The sequence below is a fragment of the Sesamum indicum genome, linkage group LG4, assembly GCF_026168435.1.
Source record: "Sesamum indicum cultivar Baizhima isolate 11 linkage group LG4, ASM2616843v1, whole genome shotgun sequence".
NCBI lineage: Eukaryota > Viridiplantae > Streptophyta > Magnoliopsida > Lamiales > Pedaliaceae > Sesamum > Sesamum indicum.
In genome coordinates this window covers 18,490,613-18,512,834 of record NC_142660.1, presented here as the reverse complement: position 1 = coordinate 18,512,834, position 22,222 = coordinate 18,490,613, and the positions used below count along the sequence as shown (strand labels likewise).

Here is a 22,222-nt window from a genome sequence, read left to right as displayed (position 1 = left end):
GATCTCCGCACCACATTGATGAAAATGGCTAGGACTTGTCTTGTTAGAGTCGCAAGGAAGAGGCGAGTCGAACTGTGATGGTCTGCGACCGCCATTCGAGCGGATCACGGCAAATCAACGCGAAGAGGCTGCGGCGGTGAAGGTGAAACCCCAGTCTCTGTGGTAGTCGAAACTTGAAATTGATTGAGGGGTTTTTGTTCGTCTTGAGCTGGGGAGTCGAACGGTATATGTGGCTCTCGACAATCTTGAGTGACGGTGGCAGATTTTTAGAAAGAAGGTGGTGGTGAAACTAGGGCGAAAATGGATATTTTTCCGACGAAAAAAGTCCCAAAATTGAGCAATTAAAATACATAGAGGACCAAATCCAATCCTAACAAGTTAAAGGACTAAAACGGGATTTGACTATAGTTAGAGGACAAAAATTGCATTTAATCCTGTATATTTTTTAAATCACATTTGGTCAAAAATATAGATGTAAAACATGTTTATTTTATATTTTATTTTGATATTGCTCATATTGCATATTTTAATTTTATGAGAAATTGAGAATATATATAATAAAAATATATATTATATATAACTGTGTCAGTGCCGTACTGTGTCATGTCCGAATTTTTCTATATTTTTCATATCGTCGTGTCCGTGTCCATGCATTATAGATAAGTGTGGACGGGAAGAGTATGTGATTTCCATAATGTTGTTTCTGTTAAGTTCCATTGTGCTCCACAACCTCTAGGTGGACCACTCCCCTCCAGTTTGGGTGGGTTTCTTGTATCGTGGAAGGAGATCGTCTGCAAGTTATACCAAAGATACGAACAACGGAACTAGCCCAATTATTCAAGATATTCACTCCCTCATCCCGGCATTGAGGGCTGATGCCCAAATTTAAAATACTGTCTGATTTCCCCTTTAGGAAAAAAAATACATTGTTGTTGTAATTGGGAAGAGATGGTTTTTTAACGGAGATATTTTTGAGAAATTAATATAAAAGATTAAAACCAATTAAATATATTCTCGTGCTAGAATACTGATATGGGGATATTTCCTATATCCCTTGTTGAGACCTTCATTGCTCGAAATGGAGAATTTGATCAAAAGTAGCACATTTAGTTTAATATTATCTATTGAAAAATGTCAATTTCTTCGGAAAAACGCACATACTTAATTGGCACATGATAATCCTTTTTTTCTGATAATTAAAATTGATATTTTTTTGGCAGAAATTGAAATAAATATGATATATATATATATATATATATTTTTTAAATTATTATCCTCAATTGTAAAACTGAAATTGAAGTAGATGGAAAGTACTGTTATCCCCGAAAAAAATTATAGGACAATTAATATACCAATAAGAAAAATGTCATATTTAACAGAATAAATTTATTTCTACTTCAACATTATTTATAATCTATAAAGGCCATCAAATGGAAATCATGTATGGACAAATGAACCTTTGACTTTTTATAATTAATTGCACATTTGGATGTTTTGCATAGTTAATTAGCTTTTGTTGTTTGTTTTTCCCCAAGAATTTCTCTGGCAATTCAAATTTTATTTTATTCATTTTTTTTTCCAATTAACCTTGAGACAAATCAAGAAAAATGACAAGTTGAAGTGCTTACCAACCACTAGATTTCTCTCAAACTGTTGAACAATATTACATGAAAAGAGAAATTATTTCCTACCTTATAGAAAAAAATCTACACCACGACGTCAATAATACCTAATGAATCCTAATATTATTTAAAGTTAACCCTAGATCCATAGTATTTTCCCGGTGCCCAATCAGCTGGAATCACTCTGCGTGCTACAACTGTTTTCTTGGACTGAAGTGTCGTTATCCTCACAGAATAAGGGCCTTTTGTTCCGACAGGTATATCTGCTTTCCATGTTGCCCCCCAGGACTGCTGCATGCCCAGCCATCTACCCCTTGCGTTCGAAGGTAATAACTCAACCAGACCAATGTCACCATCTCCACCAACGTATTCAACAGCAAAAGCCAAGTAGTAAGGGTTCGAGCCCGTATCGATCTTAAATCGTATACCAACACGATAGTAGCATCGTACCCTGTGAATCCAGAAATCGAATGAGATGTTATGAAACTTATCACATAATCTGAAATAAATTAAAAAAGAAAAAACACAAGTGTTGTGTATAGTATAATTAAAGTTGGCGATTTCTCGTGGAAAATGTTTTAATATATTATTTTTTTTTTTTTGGAAAGTTTGAACATTAATTAAGGATCGATGAAGTATTTTAATTTTAGAAAATAGTTACCTTTGATATTGAATATTGATTCTTCCAGTGTTTCGTAATGTGTCAGCTTTCCCGGGCTTTGCTAAGGATCCAAAAGCTTTTCCACTTAAGTCGAAGTGAATTGCATCATTGTTACAGGCACCAGGACACTCATCTGTGATTGTTATACGAATTGGATATCCTGAGCATGCTCGATTTTGATAGCATTTTACCTTGCAACATTTAAAAAAAAAAAAAAAAGTTAGTAATAATGAGTTTCTATTGCATCATATTCATTAATTTCACCAGAAAAAAAAATTCAAGAAAATACAATTTTTTGAGTCATTTTGCAATAAATTGGGTAAACAATGGCTATTGATATCTAGTAAAAGATAATACCAAATGATAAAAATGATACCACATCAGTATACAGCATTCGTCCCGATTCAATTTCAAGAACCAAATTCCTACTATAGTACAAAAGACACATACTGCAAGAATTTTTGAATTTGAAGAAATAAACAGACTAATGACACGATGCATCGGACGATCGATCTATCTCTTACACTACATCATGTGTACGTGTCGTGTGATAGAGTTATTAAGTTGAACGAAGTAGAACCATAATGCAAGAACTAAGGCCACATAGTAGTTCAAAATTATCTTACAAGATATTCGTAATAAGAGGGAAAATTCATCCGTACCCGATAACAAGTACCACAACCCTTTCCCGATTTGAATAAATTGTTATTTCCTGCAGCAACGTATCCTTGGTAGGGGTAATTTGCTACATCATCTGCAAAACCACAAGCCCCCCCTGCAACCACATAAATATTCACTTTTAGCAACAATTCATTTTTATGTTATATCTCTATATTTATATTTACAAATATTATGCATATTTTTTCTTTTGCGACATGCATAAATGACAGACTTAAATGTGATTTTGGTCCTGTAATTATAAGTATTTGGTAAGTTGGTCCTTAAAGAAATTTGATTTGCAATTTGGTCCTTTATCTTTATTAGTATCTCAATTCGAGGACATATTTTGTCCAAAATTTAAAAATTGTCCGGAAATTGCATCAGCAAGTCATATGCCGGCTTAAATTTTGAAAAACTACGTTTCAAAACCTGATCCCAACAGACTGATTTGAAATATAAAATAAAAAAAAAAACAGTGAACTGGCTGGTTTTTGGTTTTGTTTACAAATGCGTCGTGTGATTTTTAAGGTCAATTTTTAAATTCCTAACAAAATATATCCTCAAATTGAAAAATTAACGAATATACAAATTCTCAAATACTTATAGTTATAGAATGAAAATTATATTTAAACGTATATAATATATATAGCTGCTAGCATTACCACTTCCAGCACCCGTAGGACTCCCATACCACGTAGCTACAGCCGAGGAGAAAGTACTGTCAAGAGTCGCATTCACTGATTCTGAACTCATGCAGAAGCAGTAGTCGTTTAAAATGACAAAAATCGCGACAATAGTTGGAATTGAGAAACGACGATAGTTGAGAAAATCGAACATGGTGCTTGATTTTTACAACTATGATGCTGTGGTCTGTTGTAAGAGTATGCTGTTAATGTGGTACGAGGTTGTAGTTCATGGCTGGACCTATTTATACACACACACACACACACATATATATATGTGCCTGAATTGAGCTATATATATCAAATATACCTAATTAATTATACACTAGTAAACAATAAATATACATGTTTGGTATGTGAAAAGGAAAAAATGCCAGCAACTCCCCGTGTGGTATTGCAAATGAGCAATTTAAATTTACTTTTCTGTATTTTTTAATATGCAGCATTTGTCCAATGTGTTTTTCCAAAATGAAACACACGGAGATGAATTGCTATTTCTTTTATTATTTAATTTGCTCATTTGTAATATTGTACGGAGTAAATTGCATTAAACCCTATGTGTAAATTGTCCTAAGTAATTGGATGATATTTTCTAAACAATATTGTACGGAATCATCTCAAAATGGAATAGTTGACAAAGCAAGAACTATGGGAATTACAAATTTTAGGATTAAAACATGCGCCAAACTCCATTTTCAACTCTTATTTCAGATATTTTAGGGTCATTTCTGTGTGCACTAAATAAGAAGAAAGAAAAGATTTGAGAATCGTATATTAATGTAGCAGTTATTTGGGGTAAATTTTGGAATATTTTCTGATTAATATAAATATGATTGCTCAAAATTAAATCTATATATATATATATATGTGTGTGTGTGTTTATAGAAGTTTGAATAAGAGAATTTCACAAGCTTTTTTGAAAATTAGTAGATTGTTGTGGCAGTGACTTATGTTTCTTTGAAATAAATATATGAATTAACTAAGATAGGAAAGATTAATCCATGATTTTTTATCTCTTTGGCATGCATGGATGGTAAGGTGACAAAATTAAGTTTGATTTATTTTGTAATTAATAGGATAATTTTATATATGTCTTATATTCTATTAATAATTTTCTCACAATTTACATCTAAAATGTGTAACATTTTAAATATATTTCTATAATTCCTCAAATTAAGAGGGCGTCTGGCTAAGCTTTTTTAAAACATCTTATAAGATGTTTTAGAAGCTTATAAAATGTCAGATCATATTCTAAAAATAATCTCCTAAACTGTTTGGATAATATAAGATGTTAGGGTGTTCGGCATAATAAAGTCTTTTATTGATAAAATGACTGTATGGGCATGATACTATTAGAATCAAATAAGTTGTTATTTTTCGACATATTTTGCTTTAAAAAAATTTAAAATAATTTTATAAATAGTACACATTAGTTTAATTCAAAATAAAAATTTAATAGATAATCTTTTTATAAAAAAAAATGACGAATTATTACCTAAACTTTTGAATAAGAATAATGTATATGTACATTCATACTAGTCGAATATTAATATAGGTATATAGTTTATATTTTCTTTGTTAATAAAATGATTATTTTTAGTCGTATAATTTAATATCTTGATTTTATATTTTTCTAGTAAATATAATATCAATACCATCTTATTTAACTTGAGCGTCAGAGTGCTAATTTATTGTTTTGCAGATCTCTTTTCTCAGCACCATCAGAGCTCCAGTCCCACTCTAAACAATAGTACTCCAAGCCCATTGGACCCATGCTATTTTGGCACACATCAATTCGGATTGCTTTATAGTAGCAGATAAAGGTAATATATTATTAATGATCAAGTCCAATTATTTAGATATTTAAAATCATTCACCCTTAATGTTATATATGTAAATACAAGATTTAATATATTAGGATAGAAAAGGTATGACATCTAGAAACAAAAATATAATAGCCTAAGTCTTATAGGGAGGCAAAAATACATTTAAATACGTTAAGGATTGTAAATTATGCATATGATATTGTTCTTGAAGAACAAGAAGATACGTACTTATAAAGAGTTTGGAATCATCTCAACAATATTATTACATATATTCTCATAGTTTCCCCAAGCTTTAGTTGATATATGTTGTTAAAACCTACATTAAGTTCATTTAATATTTCATCAAACATCGGGGGTATTAGTAATTTCTACAACAATGATAGAATTTTTGTAAGGGATAATTACACTGCTCTTCCCTGAGATTTGATGTAATTACATTTAAATTTTCTGTAGTTTGAAAAATTACATTTAGAACCCTGAGATTTACTTCCATCTAACAAATAAGTTCATCCATTAGTCAAAGTTTACTGAATTTGTTGATAGTAATAAAAAATTGAATAAATATTGATATATATTTTTATTGACTTATTACTGACTTATTGTAGGTCACTAATTATTTTCCTACTAAACTACCCTTAAATAGTGAAGATATACCTCCTTGCATTAAAGCATGAAGACGTACAATCATAAAAAGATTTACCTGACTTGCAATGAATCAGTAATAAGTGAATTGAGGATAAATATAAATTTTTTTGTTAATATCAACAAATTTAGTGAATTTTGACTAACTGACAAACTTATTTGTTAGATAGAAGCAAACTTCAGGAATACTAGATGTAATTTCTCAAACTACAGAGGGTTTAGGTGTAATTACACCATACCTCGGGAGAGGGGAGTCTAATTATCTCTTTTTGTAATTATGCCAAATCTTGAGAGTTCATTGTAATTTACCTAAAGTAAAATTGATAAGAAACTTGATGCAATATCTTAACAAGACAACGAAAATAGTATACAGTGAATACAAGATATGATATTAAAATTCAAACACCCAACAATGAGGAGATTATTAATAATTTCATCTCATGAAACCGAGTAAGAGGGTTTCTCCTGCCAGCAAAATTAAACAAGCAAATGAACAACAGAACCATAAGGTTACATAACAATTACTTATTTAGTTCTATAGCTTTTATATTTTGCATTGAATAGAAAGCTTTTACAATAATTTTAAAACTTTAAATTCATTAAACTTAGTAATGGCATCTTTTCATTTATAAAGTACTTATTAAGTTTAAAGTAATATTTGTTGATTTACGAAATACTTTGCATTTTTTGTTAATTAAACTTTTAAATAGTATAACCGTATTATCGCGATAATAAGCATCACGTGCAATGCACATGGTTACTACTAGTAGCTTAAAACGAATGAATAAAAAGGAACTTGAAAACAAAAAATAGGCAGTAGAATTACTCATGTAGAGTAAAATTTTATTACGAACCGTTAGTCTTCGCTCATATTATTGAACAATGTATCGAAATGGTATTATTTTCTTCCAAGAAAAGTCTATGTTAAGACTCGAACAATCGCCTAATAACCATTAACATTAGAAGTTAACGTTCGAAATATAGTATTTCCCTGGATGCCAATCAGCCGGAATTGAATTGTATGCTGTAATTGTTCTTGCGGATTGAAGACTCGTTATCCTCACAGAATAAGGACCGGTTATTCCAATAGGTATATCGGCTTTCCAAGTTGCACCAAAAACTTGCTGCATATATAGCGGTCGCCCTGAACTTGAAGGTAATAACTCCATGGATCCAATCTCTCCATCCCCATTGACACCTTCAAGTGCAAAAGCTAGATAGTACGGGTTGGAGCCTCTATCGATCTTAAATACTATACTTGTGTTGTTGTAGTAGCATTGCACCCTGTAAATTGCAGAAATGATATTAGTCGTTAAGATAGTCACTTCTTTTTGTTATTACATATCTCATTTTAGTAGAAATATAAAGTTGTGCCCTTCTAGAACTAGATATAGTATATAGCATTGGCGCACTAGAAGAAATATACGAGTTTCACTATGGCTAATTACCATGATTAAATACGAAAAACCATACCGAATACTCATTAATTACACTAAAGCTGTTGTTATTAGTCATTGTTATATTTTTAAAGAAAGGGTTTTATTTTTAAATTGTTCATCTACATTTTCATCATTACCTTTGATATTCAATGTTGATCCTTCCCTTACACCGCAAAGCGTCACCTTGCCCAGGCTTTGCTAAATATCCAAATGCTTTTCCACTTAAGTCAAAGTGGACGGGATCGTTATTACAGGCACCAGGACACTCATCTGTGATTGTTACTGTAATTGGATATCCTGAACATTCTGCATTTTGTGTGCATTTCACCTTACAATCAAACAAACAAATATTAGGTCTTATAGGTCGTTCATGTTAAGGATAAAAGCTTATGTGTATTTGTATAAATACCAAATAGTAAGAATTACCACGTCAACACACTGAACAACATTATACTTATCATTTTGGGAGGATATAGCAAATGTAAATAAGACCTTTTGATTGCAAAAGTAAAATTTCATTAAATTCTTCGATAAAATGTAGGACCAATAAAAAGATACATCTATCTCTTACGCTATATCAAGTCTATATATATATATAGTGAAAAATACAAGAAACATTCTTGTGATATCGCAAGTAAACAAATTACCCTCTTGTGAAAAAATAAATAGCGATTTACCTTCCTGTATGTTTTAAAATACAACAATTTTACCCTTCTATGATTTTTAAAATGAAGCAATTTACCTCCCTGTACAAGGAGGTAAATTGTTTCATTTTAAAAAGTATAGGGGATAAATTACGATATTTTTTTCATAGGGGAGTAATATGTTTATTTTCAATATCACAGGAGGATAAATTGCTATCCACCCAATATATATATAGTGTGGTGAATCTTGCGTTGGAAGCGAGATCCCTGGTCATATATATATATATATATATATATATATATTTATATATATATATATATATATGTTCCTAGTTTAAAATTATCCAACAAATATAAATGGTAGTTGAGAATAATGTTTTGTACCTGAAAACAACTCCCACAACCCTTTCCGTATTTAAATAAATTGTTGTTTCCTGCAGAAATCATGCCATAGTAGGGAGGATTTGCCACATCATTTTCCAAACCGCATGCTCCTCCTGATGTACATAAATATTCTCAAATGAGCAGCAATAAGATATATATATATATATATATTCTCTACAATCATATTAATTACGCTTCATCTCTATTCTATTAATTTTTATTTCATATCATACGTATATTAGTCATATGCATTTTTGCATGGGTTGTGCTGAAAAATTAGCAAAATTTACCACTTCCAGATCCAACACGGTCCCCGTACCATGTCGCCACAGCCGAATTGAAAGTATTATTAGGAGAAACATTGGACGCCAATTTAATATTCAAGCAAAAATAACAGTCGTCTAAGATCAACAGAATAGCTAAAATCATTAAAATAGAGCATAGACGACGGCTTTGATAAGTAAACATGGTGTTCAAGGTGAAATACAGTACACCCAAACAACACAAGTTGAAGAGTTTGAGGATTTATGTGGTATCTTAAGACCCTTTTTATACTGTTGAAGCTACAATACTTACCTTATGCCAACAACACCAATCCATAGATTGTGCTGATTTAAAAAGTTAAAACTGTACAATTTTTTCTCAAGAATTTCATACTGAACTCATCTTGCATTTGATAAATTAAAATGGATATATAGGATTCAGACTATATTCTATAGCATTCTTAGAGATAACTAAAACAGCCTACTATATCTTTGATTAGTTTATGTTGTTGGAAAGTAAGAAAAATGAGTGATATATTTAAACAGTTTGGACTTGAAATTACTAAAATCAAATGGCATGTACATCCTCGTCATTTTGATAATTATTAGAATATATAAATATATATGTTGCTACTTACCAAGATACTATATTTTCTAGACAGGCAAACTGTAAGTAAGCCTTCTGTAATAGTAATATTAAGCATAATGGCCCCTTGTGAAAAATTGATGTTCTATTTACCCACCTCCACCCGTTAATTACAAAAAAATAATGTTATGGCAATGAATTTGTTGCAATAGAAGTTTCTGTGGCAAATTTGCCACGGCTTTGCAACGGTATTCCAAAAATTGAGATTTTTATGATAAATTCCACGGCAAAACAACAATGAAATATTGCAACGGATATTCCGCTGCAAAATCTGATCAACTTTTTGGATGACCCACTTTCGTTTCAAGTTGTTACAAAAATCGCGGAAAATGTTACCAATTGACATATTCGTTGCTAATTTGCAACGGATTGTGCAACAGTTAATCCGTGGCTAACTTTGCAACGAATTTTCAAATTATATCCGTTGCTAATAATTTGCAATAAATATTTCATTGGAAAGAAGCCATTGCAATTTAACTAAATCTTTTTCAATCCATACAATAAGGTTGGTGGCATTTTGCAACGGATTCATGTTCTGTTGCAATCCAAACAACAAAGGTGTAATGTATTATTTATGAAATTACACTTTCGCCTCAGATTTTGCAGTTGATGTGAGGTTCGTGGTAAAATTCCATGGCAAAATCCATTGTAAAAAAGAAAAAAGAATACTTACACATTTATTCATTCTTGTTTTGTTATCTATTTTTTTTTGCCTATTCTTACTTCTCATATATATTACTATACTTTAAGTATGAACAATGGGTAAAAGCAGATTATATGGTAACCTCGTGGATCGTGAACTCCATTTCAAAAGAAATTGTTTAAAGTTTTCTATATACCAGTACTGCAAGAGAGTTGTTGATCGAATTAGAGACTTGTTTTGGACAAAGCAGGACCAATGGTCTATCAACTTAAAAGGGAAACGGCCTCTATATCTTAGGGATCTTTGTCACAGCATACTTTTCAAAGCTCAAGAGAATATGGGATGAACTAGCTTGCACTACACCTACCCAGCATTTCAAATTAGTTTAGTTAGTTAACTGGAGTTAGTCTATTAAAGATAGTTAGTTCTATTGATTATAAAAGACAGAGCTCTGCTTAGTTAGTTAAGAGGAGTTCTAATGATTGCATCTTCTTCTTCTTCTTCTTCTTGTTGATAGTATAAAGAAAAGGTTTATCAACAATGAAGTGTTGCTGCTCATTTTTTCCCGCTTCCGTTTACTTTACATTTTGTTTTATATAATGTACTAAAATAAGAGTTACCTGGTAATATAAATTTTAGAAATTACTTTTCTAAACTAAATTTTATATATAGTAAATCTTTTAGCTAATAACTCTTAGCCATAGCTAGCTTAACAATAGAGGAAGTTAGACTACGAATTCTGAGTATAAATCTTCCTAACTCTGTTAGTACTGGTGCACTTTATCGATTGTGGCGTATCCCTTGACCTGTCGAGGGAAACCATAGCTTATGAGCACTGTTGTACTATGCCGATTTTTTCATCTATCAAACTTACTATTTCCCCAAAAAAAAACAACTCTTAGCCATTTATATTTTGATCTTTTCTTTAATATTCATCTAATTTTTATAATAGACTTTTTATAATTATTAACTATTGATGAAAAATGGTTAATGAAAAATTAAAAATAAATTTATTTCAATAAGATTAAATTGTAATTAGTGATTGGTTATAATGTGCAACCCATAACAAGTGCGTGACATGTGTATGATGGTTGATGGCCTCCAATCGTCATCCGACCTTGTTTAGTTTTAGTAAAAGAGTTCCAAAATAAGTTTGGTTGATCATTCTCAAAATTTGTAGTACTGCTACTTTGATAATAAGTCGTCTTATAAGTATGTCTTAAACTACAATAATTTGAATTTGACCAATGTTTTTCCTTTTGGGAAATTAAGCAAATGCAGCAATAAAGTAGTTATATAGACATAATAGAATTATTACGAAGCCACTATGTTTGGCTCACAATATAACTACATAATATAGAAGTGTTCATTCAACCTTAAAAAAACTGTCTGAAAACTTGAACAATTACCCAACAAACAGTAAAACTAAAAGTTAACTTTTGAAATATAGTATTTTCCTGGAGACCAATCAACCGGAATCGAATTGTATGCTGTGACTGTTTTTCTCGACTCAAGACTCGTTATTGCCACTGAATAAGGGCCCTTTATTCCATTAGGTATATTAGCTTTCCAGGTTGCACCAAAGACCTGTTGCATGACCAGTGGATTCTTCGAATTTGAAGGTAATAACTGCATAGAACCAATTTCACCATCTCTGTTGATATATTGAACTCCGAAAGCTAGATAGTTAGCGTTGGAGCCTGGATCGATCTTGAACGTTATACTCGTCCCTTTATAGTAACACGGCACCCTGAAAATCCAGAGATAATGAAAATATGTACATAATTTTTCATATGACAGCTAGTATGTTCGATCCATAAAAGAAAGTACTCCGAGTATAAATATCTACTTGGATCTGCACATAATTAAAATAAGTTTCACTAAAATTGTATATACGTTTTGTGATATTCTCTTCAAGAGTAACAATTCAAAATTAATAGTATTGCATTATTATAACTTTTTTTAGAGGGAAAGAAAGAATTAAAAGAGTAAATCTAAAGCCTCGTTTTGATAAGTCCAAAAAGAATTAGAATTAATAAATTTAAGATAGAGAAAGTAAAGTAAGTGTTTTGAAATTTTACATGTACGATATGTTTCTTACCTTTGATATTCAATGTTGATTCGTCCTGCGCTACGCAATGCGTTAGCTTGGCCAGGCTTTGCTAACACACCAATAGCTTTTCCACTTAAGTCAAAGTGAATGGGGTCATTGTTGCAGGAACCTGGACACTCATCTGCAATTGTTACAGTAACTGGATTTCCCGAGCATGCTGCATTTTGTGTGCATTTCACCTTACATAACACATAATGTTAATACACAATATTGAGGTTAATATTGTTAAATAAAATACATGAAGAATAATTTTTTTTAAAATTATTCTATCATGGATAGAATGAATGTTTATCGTTGATCGGGAAAAAAAAGAACCTTATTTATACGGAATATCTACACCAAATGATATGCATACCACAACAGAAATCGTGAATGACAACATTTCACAATATTCCAAGATACATATATATAAAGAGCAGCGGATTTAGAATATGATACATCCATTTTTTACACTACATCACGAAATGACAATACAAGAAAAATTTTCAAACCTGATAACAACTTCCGCAACCCTTTCCGGATTTAAACAAATTATTATTTCCCGCAGAAACCAACGCGTAGTATGGAGGATTTTCTACGTCACGTCCATAACCACAAGCTCCCCCTACTGAACGATATGAATAATCACTTCAATAACAAGTATATAAGTTTTGTACGACCATGTAAATACTTCAGGTACTTTTTATACAACTCACATACATATATAGATTTTATGTAATTTCGTATGTGAAGTTCATAAAATTATCTAAAATTACCGCTTCCAGGTCCAATGGGGTCCCCATACCATGTTGCTATAGCTGGCGCGAAACCAAGAACAGAAGCATTAATTGATTCGGAATTTACGCAAAGGTAATAGTCACTTACGATCAACAAAATCACGAGAATAGTTCCAAAACGATAGCTTCGATAATTAGACATGATGTGTGATTTGCAACAAGTACGTAGTACACAAAATACTTTACTGAGCACTCCATGGCTAGACCTTTTTATACTATTAAAGATATGACACATACCTTATTTACGAAACAACTAAAATAAGACTACACATTTCAGAACAAGAAATAATAATAGTACAATAGAATCATTTATCCTAAATTTAGAATTAAATCTGCCATCAATAATTGAATAATATTCTCTAAAGAATTTGATAGTGAATTCATGTTAAATTAGAAAACTTAGAAAGATGTAAAGATTCTGATTGCATCAACAAAAAGTAGGTATTTGTCAATATATAGAACATGATAAAAGTCTTTCTTTCTTTACTATTGTTTTTATCTTTTTACATCTTTGTTACTATTTGAAAATATTTAAGGAAAGAACTTAATGTTGTCTCGATTTGGATCTGTCAAATTGGAAAACATACAATTGTCAACAGTCTTGATGGCATCAGTTTAATCATTTCTGCCATAGTTTCACAAAATAATATGATACTTAAGTTTTTACTACAATTAATCAACATTTGACATGATTTTAGCTATAGTCAAAAGTATTTGTCATAATTTTTTACTAATATTTTGTGTGATACTCCGTCTGTATTGATTGAGAACTGATACGATAAGTACTATATAAACTTTGATAATAAAAAAACACTCAAGTGCATCATCGGATATCTCTTTTTAGCAAGTTGTTCGTAATTGAATTTTGGGATACATTCGGTGGGTTTCTAAGCAATTCTTGCATCCAATGGTCTTGTGGGCCTGGGGCATGATGATTTGACCTCATCCTCAAAAGCACAACGGTTAGTATGCAACCAACGCATAATCATAGTCAATAAGTAATCACTAACGATTTTCGTTTTTAACCAAATAATTTAATATGAAAAAAAAAAGTCATAGCACCGAATAAAATGTATTGAACCAGATAAAATATGCTCTTATCAATTTTTACATAAACAAAAATTTGAATTTTGGAACCAAACTTCACCACCTTGCAAGGTTGAGCATTAAATTTTAACTTATAAAGTACCGAAGTTCTTTTCTTTCTTTGTGTGTGTTTAATTTTAACCAGTGAGATATCAAGAAAACAACTATTCTTGCAAAAAGATAGGGAAAAAAAAAAAAAAGAAGCACTAAAGGTACCCACATGGAAGTAAATTTATTACAAACCACTAGACTTGGCTCACATTATTGAATAATATAGCAAATGGGTATTATCTTTTACCCAAAAAAAAGTCTATGTGAATAGTTGAACAATCGTCGTCTAACCATAGGCAGTAATATTAAAAGTTAACATTTGTAATATAGTATTGCCCTAGCTGCCAATTAGCCGGAATTGAATTGTATGCCGTAATTGATCTACTGGATTCGAGACTCGTTATCCTCACAGAATAAGGGCTGGTTATTCCAATAGGTATATCAGCTTTCCATGTTGCACCAAAAACCTGCTGCGTATATAGTGATTGCCCTGAATTTGAAGGTATTAACTCCATAGAACCAATTTCACCGTCCCCCCGTTGACATTCTCAAGTGCGAAAGCTAGATAGTACTTGTTGGAGCCTCTATCTATCTTAATTGCTATATTCATGTTCTTGTAGTAGCACTGCACCCTGCAAATTCCGCAAAATGAAGGTCTCAAAGAAAGTGGGAATAATAAATTTAGTTAGACAAAGGAAGAATTTTATTTTGAAATTTTACCTCTCTGTTTTCTTGGTACCTTTGATATTCAATGTTGATTCTTCCCTTATTCCGCAAGGCTTCACCTTCTCCACGCTTTGCTAAGTACCCAAAAGCTTTTCCACTTAAGTCGAAGTGGACAGGATCATCGTTACAGGCACCAGGACACTCATCTGTGATTGTTATTGTAATCGGATATCCTCAACATTATGCATTTTGTGTACATTTTACCTTACAAAACATACAAGGTTAATTAATAATACGATTACTATATTAATAGAAAAACACAAGAACAAACAACGAAAATTGGACTAATGACATGATACATCTATATGTTACACTATATTATGCGACGAACCTTGTATATTGGATGGGAGAATGCCTTACTTTGGCATATACATATATATATATGTGTGTGCGTGTGTGTGTTCGAAAGCGTAAGTTTTAATTATAATTAGTCAACATTGATATGATTTTAGTTATGGCTAAAAGTTTTTCTATGATTCTTAACTATAACTAATGTTTTGGCCTTGCCAGCACAAACAATGGTCGATTGATAGTTTCTACGCATGCAATCATGGTTAACATATTCAAATGATTTTCTACTTTTAATTATGGTAATTAACTATGATAAAAAAAAAAGTCATATTTCTTCAAGTGGTATAATAATTGGAAATAATTTTAATTTTGTACCTGATAACAACTCCCGCAACCCTTTCCGTATTTAAATAGATTGTTGTTTCCTGCAGAAATCATGCCATTTTATGGAGGATTTGCTACATCATCTTTCAAACCACAAGCACCCCCTGATATACATAAGCATTCACTTCAGCAACAGGTATATGCATTCATTATAGGGAAAAGTATTATTTTAGCTTGCTAAGTATGCCTAATTTTAATTTTAGTTCGATAACTATGTCCATTTTTGTTTAGGTCCAGTAACTTACGAAATTGCTTATTTTTAGTCCTCTGGCTGATTTTCGAACAATTTTACCCCTATGAGTGCATATAGATTAAAACTATCTTTCGAAAGTTGTATATCTTTCAAATATATAATCAATTGACAAATAAATGGTTAAAATTGTTACCTGATCAAAATAACTCCAAATATCAACAATAATTCGAGACAGAATTCAATACAAAAAATATTAGTAGGATAGTGAGAGTATAAAAAAAAATTCGAGAGAAATTGAGAAAATAGAGAGAAATAAGAAGAATAGAAGAAATCTTGAGATTAAATGAAAAGAGAAGAACACATTTATATAGAAAAATTTGTAATGGTCTTTGGAACGGGGCATAGGAACACATATCTATATGTTAAACAGTAGCTGCTAATTCATACTTTTGGAACGGTGTTGGAGACGGTATTTGGAACGGTCCGTTAGACTTTTGAAATATAGCCGTTGATAACCAGTTGGAACGACGTCGGTAACACCTATGAAATAATTTAAACAAATTATTCCCATTTGTATCAGTTTTTATGACGGGTTTAGAGACACATTGCTTCTTACATAAAATTCATATTTTGGAACTATTTTTTGAATATTTTATTAAGAATGTACAAGTTCCGTTTCACACTTTATTTTAGAATACATTTCCGAACTTTCTTTTCTTAGAACATATATTGCAATGGATTTGGGAACGGTTTGGTTATGCCCGTTCCTAAGTCTAATATAGTGTTCCAAAATGAGTTCCAATGATTTTTCGTTACTATTTTGGCACGATTGGTGGAATGGTTTAGTAACTGTTACGTTACAGTTGGACCTTTTCAAATTTATAACCCAAAAAAAATATTCCACTTGACGTTATTGTTTCAATATCCGTTCCACAAGTGTTCCAAAGACCGTTCCAACATGGAACGGGCTTTGGAATGATTTGTCCGACCATGCCAAAAGCCACCTTTTTTTATAGTATAAGAAATCAGCACCCAAAAGTAATAATATAGATAGAACAAATTATTACGAACCACTAGATTTAGCTCGCAATATTACTGAATAACTTATAAGAAAAGGTAACATTTTCAACCTTAAGAAATGTATGTGTTAAGACATGAACAGTCACTAGAAGTTAACATTTGCAATATAGTATCTTCCTGGAAGCCAATCCGCCGGAATCGAATTGTATGCTGTAACTGTTTTTTTGGACTCAAGACTCGTTATCCTCACTGAATAAGGGCCCTTTATTCCAATAGGTATATCAGCTTTCCATGTTGCACCAAAGACCTGTTTCATGTACAATGGAGTCTTCGAATTTGAAGGTAATAACTCCATAGACCCAATTTCACCATCTCCATTCATATATTCAGTTACAAAAGCCAAGTAGTAAGGGTTGGAGCCTGTATCAATCCTGAATGTTATACTTGTCCCCTTGTAATAACATGGTACCCTGCAAAATTCAGACATAATAAATCATTTTTCATATTACAACTAAGTATGTTAAATCCATAAAAGAAAAGACTTGAAAACATAATGATACCAAGGATCATGTTTTGATTATTTACAATAAAGGATAGGCATTTACTACGGGTAAATTATATTTTTTATCCCATAAGTAAACTTGTTTTCAAATTTGGTCCTACATTCAGGTTAATTCGCACATTGAATCCCATATATGGTTTTTTTTTCAATTTGAGGACCGTTAAGGGATTTTCGTCTAATTGATAAAAGCAGTTGCTCTCTCCATTAGTCAGTACAATTAAAATAAGGGTAAAATCCTATTTTTAATTCCATAAGTGGACCTGTTTTCAATTTTGATCCCACACTCAGGCTAATTCGCACATTTACGTGTGGGACCAAAATTGAAAACAGGTCCAATCATGGGACCAAAAATATAATTTACCCCATTTACTATTTATTCTACAAAAAAGAGTTAAGAGGGTTTGATTTTAGGAACCCAAATTGAATATTTTAATTACCTTTGATATTGAATGTTGATTTGTCCTGCGTTGCGCAATGCGTCAGCTTGACCAGGCTTTGCTAAATAACCCATAGCTTTTCCACTTAAGTCGAAGTGAATTGGGTCGCTGTTACAGTTACCAGGACACTCATCTGCAATTGTTACAGTGATTGGATTACCCGAACATGCTGCATTCTGAAAGCATTTGACCTACAAAACACATAACGTTAGAACAATATGATTGAAAGTAGGAGAAAAATAGGAGAAAAAATTAGAAACCTGATAACAACTTCCGCAACCCCATCCAGATTTAAAAAGATTGTTGTTTCCCGCAGAAACCAACGCGTAGTATGGAGGATTTGCTACCTCACCTCCAAAACCACAAGCTCCCCCAACTGAACAATACCAATATTCACTTTGTTCACTTCATCAATCAATATATAGATTTTATATAGTTCAGGATGAATTACAACGACCTCTCCTGAAATTTTGTGTAGTTACGAATACTTTCTCGTTGTTTGAAAAATTACAAATCCCTCCTGATGTTTGATGAAATTATGTAATTTTTGAATAGAGGTATGAAATTGCCAATCTGCATTTTTTTGTTTTTTTAAATAAAAGAATTAAAAAAAGCGAACGCGATGGATGGAAGAATTTTAAAAATCATAAAACAATTATCCACTTACTCCATAATTTTTTATCTTTTTAAAATATTAAAAACTTACAGAAAAAAGCGGACGGAATGGATGAAAGAAATTTAAAAATTATAAAAAATTACCACTTAGTCCATAAAAAATAATAAATAAATAAAATTCTACAATGATATTTTAGTCAGTTTACTACAAAAAAATAGATGGAGATCTAACGGATTTGACTAATTGTTATACGGCAGTTAAAATCAGAGATGTATTAATAATTTTTTAAACAACGAGTTAAAGAGTATTTCCAATTATGAACTCAGGAAAAGTTATTGTGATTTACTCTATAATTTAATATGTATACATATGAAGTTGGAAAAAAGTATTTAAAATTACCACTTCCAGGTCCATTGGGGTCCCCATACCATGTTGCTACAGCTGGTGCAAAACCAAGAGAAGTATTAAGTGGTTGGGAATTTACGTAAAAGAAATAGTGGCTTAAGACCCACAAACTCGCAATCATAGTGAAAAAACGATAGGTTTGATAATTAGGCATGATGCCTGATTTGCAACAAGTATGTAAATAACTATTAAAAATGCAATACCTAACACTCCATCACCACACCTTTTTATACTGTTAAACGTATAATACTTACCTTAATAATAATAATAGATTATGTATTCTAATTTTAAAAGTAAAATCTGCCATGAACAATTGAATAATATTTTGGGTAAATTACAACGAGCTCTCTTGAGCTTTGGTATAATTACGAATACCCCCTAGCTCGTTGTTTGAAAAATTATCAATTTTAACGGTCGTCTAATAATTAGCCCAATCCGTTAGGTTTTCATCCATTTTTTTTATGAACTGACCAAAATGCTCTTATGAATTAAAAAATTATAATTTTATTTATTTTTTTTATTTTTTATGGACTAACTGGATAACTTTTTTATAATTTTTAAAAAATTTTCACCAACCCCATTTGGTTTTTTTATAAGTTCTTAATTTTACTTAAAAAATAAAAAACAAATACAGTAAGGGCAAAATTGACAGTTTCATACCCCCATCCAAGGATTACATAATTTTATCAAACATAAGGGGGTATTTATAATTTTTCAAACAACGAGGGGGTATTCATAATTATGACAAATTTCAAGAAATATCATAGAAATTTACCCTAATATTTTTTAAAGAATTTTATAGTGAAATTCATCTTAAATTGGAAAACCTACAAAGACTAGTAAGCAGTAGTCAAAAATATAAAACCTGATAAAAGTCTTTCTATAAATACTATCGTTTTTCTTTTTTCAACATCTTTGTTACCATTTGGAAATATTTAAGAAATATTTTCTTGTAGATGTAATATGATATTGCTCGTATACAAAGTCTAAACATGGAAATTCTGTAATTAGTGATTATGTCAATAGCTGAAGAAAATCGAAATGAGTGTAAGTTTATTTGCAATTAGCAGTGAATTTGATAAGGGATACAAATTTTAAGTTCTTAATTGTTATTTTAAAATTCACGAAATATGTCGATGCTATAATTATAAGAGAATTTTAATGTTTTAAAACGAAGCTAATCACTGTGTAAGTATTTTTCTTGATAAGTTTGTTGCAGACGTAAATTATTAATGAATTTTTTTGTTTGGTAATGAACTTCTGTTGTTGCTGATGACATTATTTTTTATTGTGAAAATATCGTATTGTTTTTCTTTGTGTTTTGTTCGTATGTAAAACATAGTAAATAAGTTCGAGTCCCATCAGATTTGTGACTATTTGTCTCATTTTATGTGGAATTATTGTAATTTTATTTTACTTATATTGATGTATTGGTCGAACAGATCTAATACTCAATTATGCTATATTTATCAAAATATTAATGTAATTATATAAATATTGTTTCTATCACAAAAAAGATTAGGTATGTATATAAATATAAGTAATTAAATATGGTAAGAATAATATTGTAATTGACATTTCTTACATCCTAAAATTGGACGTTGGCCTTTTTTACCAAAGAGAGAGAGAGTGAATGCACAAAATTAAAGATTAATTTCTTTAAACAGAACTATCTATTTCAAAAATATAAGAAAAATAGACGTAATTTTAGTAAAACAAGAATATTCAAACTTACCAGATTTCCTATTCTAAAACGTTTAAAATATACTAGGAATCAAACTTGAAATATTAGACTCGAAAATTCAAAAAAATTATTATTTTAGTCCGGTAACTTATGAGGTGGTATTTTTTGTCATGTACAAATTAATTTTAGCAATTTATGCATATAACTTTGTCATTTTGGTATTTTTGGTCTTTTTCCGGCCAATTTGAATGAAAAATTACATACGACTTGTACATGACCCAATTACATAACAGTTTTAGTTTTGTAAATCAAATTTCACGTCCCACAATGAGCTTCTTCGCGATTTAAGTCTCAATCCTTAATTCTGTTAAATTTTCGACAGAAGCAACATTCTTTTTTTTCAAGACTTAACAGAGCTCGTGCCATAAAATGCTATTTTCTTCCTGTTTCATATGGTATGATAGTTCACATTTTTAAATTCAGATATTACAGGAAAACAGTTAATTGAGCTCAAGCAGCTCGCGAGCTCGAGGTTAAGCCTTTATTTTCTGGGCTAGCCGGCTCGAGCTTGAGACTTTATTTTCTAAGCTCGCCTAACTCAAACTCGAACTCAACTCGTTTACACCCCTAATTAAAACAAACAAAAAGTTATCACATAAAATACATATGAATCATTCAAATTCGGTTAATCAAATCAAAAATTCAATTAATTGAAAATTCGATACGCCGAAATGACTTACTAAATAGTTGAATTGCAATAATCAGTTCGATTCTGTAAAAATCAAATTTATTTTGGTTAGGTTCGATTTCGTACCGAACTAACGGAAATTTTTTTAAAAAAAAATGCCTGCAATCCAAAAATAAATGTTCAAACTCCAAAATAATTTAAATATAAAAATATATAAAACAAATTGCAACCAAAATCAAATCCAATAAAACTCTATTCACCAGCCAATAATACAAACATTACAAATACAATTCAAATTCAATACCTCAATATTAATGATAATTTAATTTTTTAAGTTAAACAATTAAATTTATTATAAATGAATCGGTTTAAGTTTAATCTAATAGATTATATGTTTTTTTTTAAAAAAAAGTATTCTATTACTTTTGATTGACGCACACAAAAAAAAAAAATTGAAATCAAACCAAAACCAAAATTTTCAAAAAAAAAAAAATCAAATATCAAATCGAATTCAAACTCTGGAACAAACAATTTTAATGTATATTTGAATAAACAATTTGAGCTAAGCATTGTTGATCATGTTTTGGGTTTAGGGAAATTAATCCTGAGAGACTACACATTGAAACACTAACTACAATACCTACCCATTGCTTTCATAACATATTTTATAGTATATAATAATGTAGATGCCAAAATGCAAACTTAGTCCGGTAAGATAATTTTCATTCAAAAGTAATCATCTGCTTTCTGAATTTTTAAAATAGTCCTATTTTTCGTTGAAATTTGCCCAATCAGGATAAAATGATTGCAAAATTGGTCAAAGATCAATCTAAGGACATACACTCAGTCATCATAAGTTGACACACTCTATTTCAGTTGTAATTTTGTTGAATGTGGGAAAAAATTTATCACAATTTTCAAGTTGAGTGTTGCAGTTGTCCCTACATAAGAACAACCAAGATTTGAAGAAAAGAAGCAGCAACCCTAGATCCTTGAAGCCTAGTTTTATTCAAGTACGACAAGAAATTTACCACAACGTCCAACAAATCATGAGAGCACCATCAAAGTCTCCCAGTG

The 22,222-nt window shown here is 30.9% G+C and overlaps 4 protein-coding genes and 1 pseudogene across 4 annotated transcripts; all 5 read right to left on the bottom strand.

Moving 5' to 3' along the window:
• Positions 1 to 1,745: 1,745 nt before the first annotated feature.
• LOC105161082 (expansin-B4-like) lies at positions 1,746 to 3,780 on the bottom strand. The gene is made up of 4 exons (XM_011078657.1): positions 3,606 to 3,780; positions 2,946 to 3,058; positions 2,284 to 2,474; positions 1,746 to 2,073 (listed from the first exon to the last, which is right to left on the bottom strand). Exons 1-4 carry the CDS (start codon positions 3,778 to 3,780, stop codon positions 1,746 to 1,748), a joined length of 807 nt encoding a protein of 268 aa, XP_011076959.1.
• A 3,173-nt stretch (positions 3,781 to 6,953) lies between these two features.
• LOC105161081 (expansin-B6-like) lies at positions 6,954 to 9,044 on the bottom strand. The gene is made up of 4 exons (XM_011078656.2): positions 8,852 to 9,044; positions 8,562 to 8,674; positions 7,671 to 7,861; positions 6,954 to 7,378 (listed from the first exon to the last, which is right to left on the bottom strand). The coding sequence occupies exons 1-4, from the start codon at positions 9,027 to 9,029 to the stop codon at positions 7,054 to 7,056; spliced, it is 807 nt and encodes a 268-aa protein (XP_011076958.2). The 5' UTR covers positions 9,030 to 9,044; the 3' UTR covers positions 6,954 to 7,053.
• A 2,426-nt stretch (positions 9,045 to 11,470) lies between these two features.
• Positions 11,471 to 13,162, bottom strand: LOC105161080 (expansin-B4-like). Its single transcript, XM_011078655.2, has 4 exons — positions 12,982 to 13,162; positions 12,718 to 12,833; positions 12,215 to 12,405; positions 11,471 to 11,863 (listed from the first exon to the last, which is right to left on the bottom strand). The coding sequence occupies exons 1-4, from the start codon at positions 13,142 to 13,144 to the stop codon at positions 11,539 to 11,541; spliced, it is 795 nt and encodes a 264-aa protein (XP_011076957.2). The 5' UTR covers positions 13,145 to 13,162; the 3' UTR covers positions 11,471 to 11,538.
• Positions 13,163 to 14,444: 1,282 nt separating this feature from the next.
• Positions 14,445 to 16,304, bottom strand: LOC110011902 (expansin-B6-like; annotated as a pseudogene).
• A 594-nt stretch (positions 16,305 to 16,898) lies between these two features.
• On the bottom strand, positions 16,899 to 18,894 carry LOC105161079 (expansin-B4-like). Its single transcript, XM_020693506.1, has 4 exons — positions 18,768 to 18,894; positions 18,013 to 18,128; positions 17,753 to 17,943; positions 16,899 to 17,223 (listed from the first exon to the last, which is right to left on the bottom strand). Exons 1-4 carry the CDS (start codon positions 18,892 to 18,894, stop codon positions 16,899 to 16,901), a joined length of 759 nt encoding a protein of 252 aa, XP_020549165.1.
• Positions 18,895 to 22,222: the final 3,328 nt, after the last annotated feature.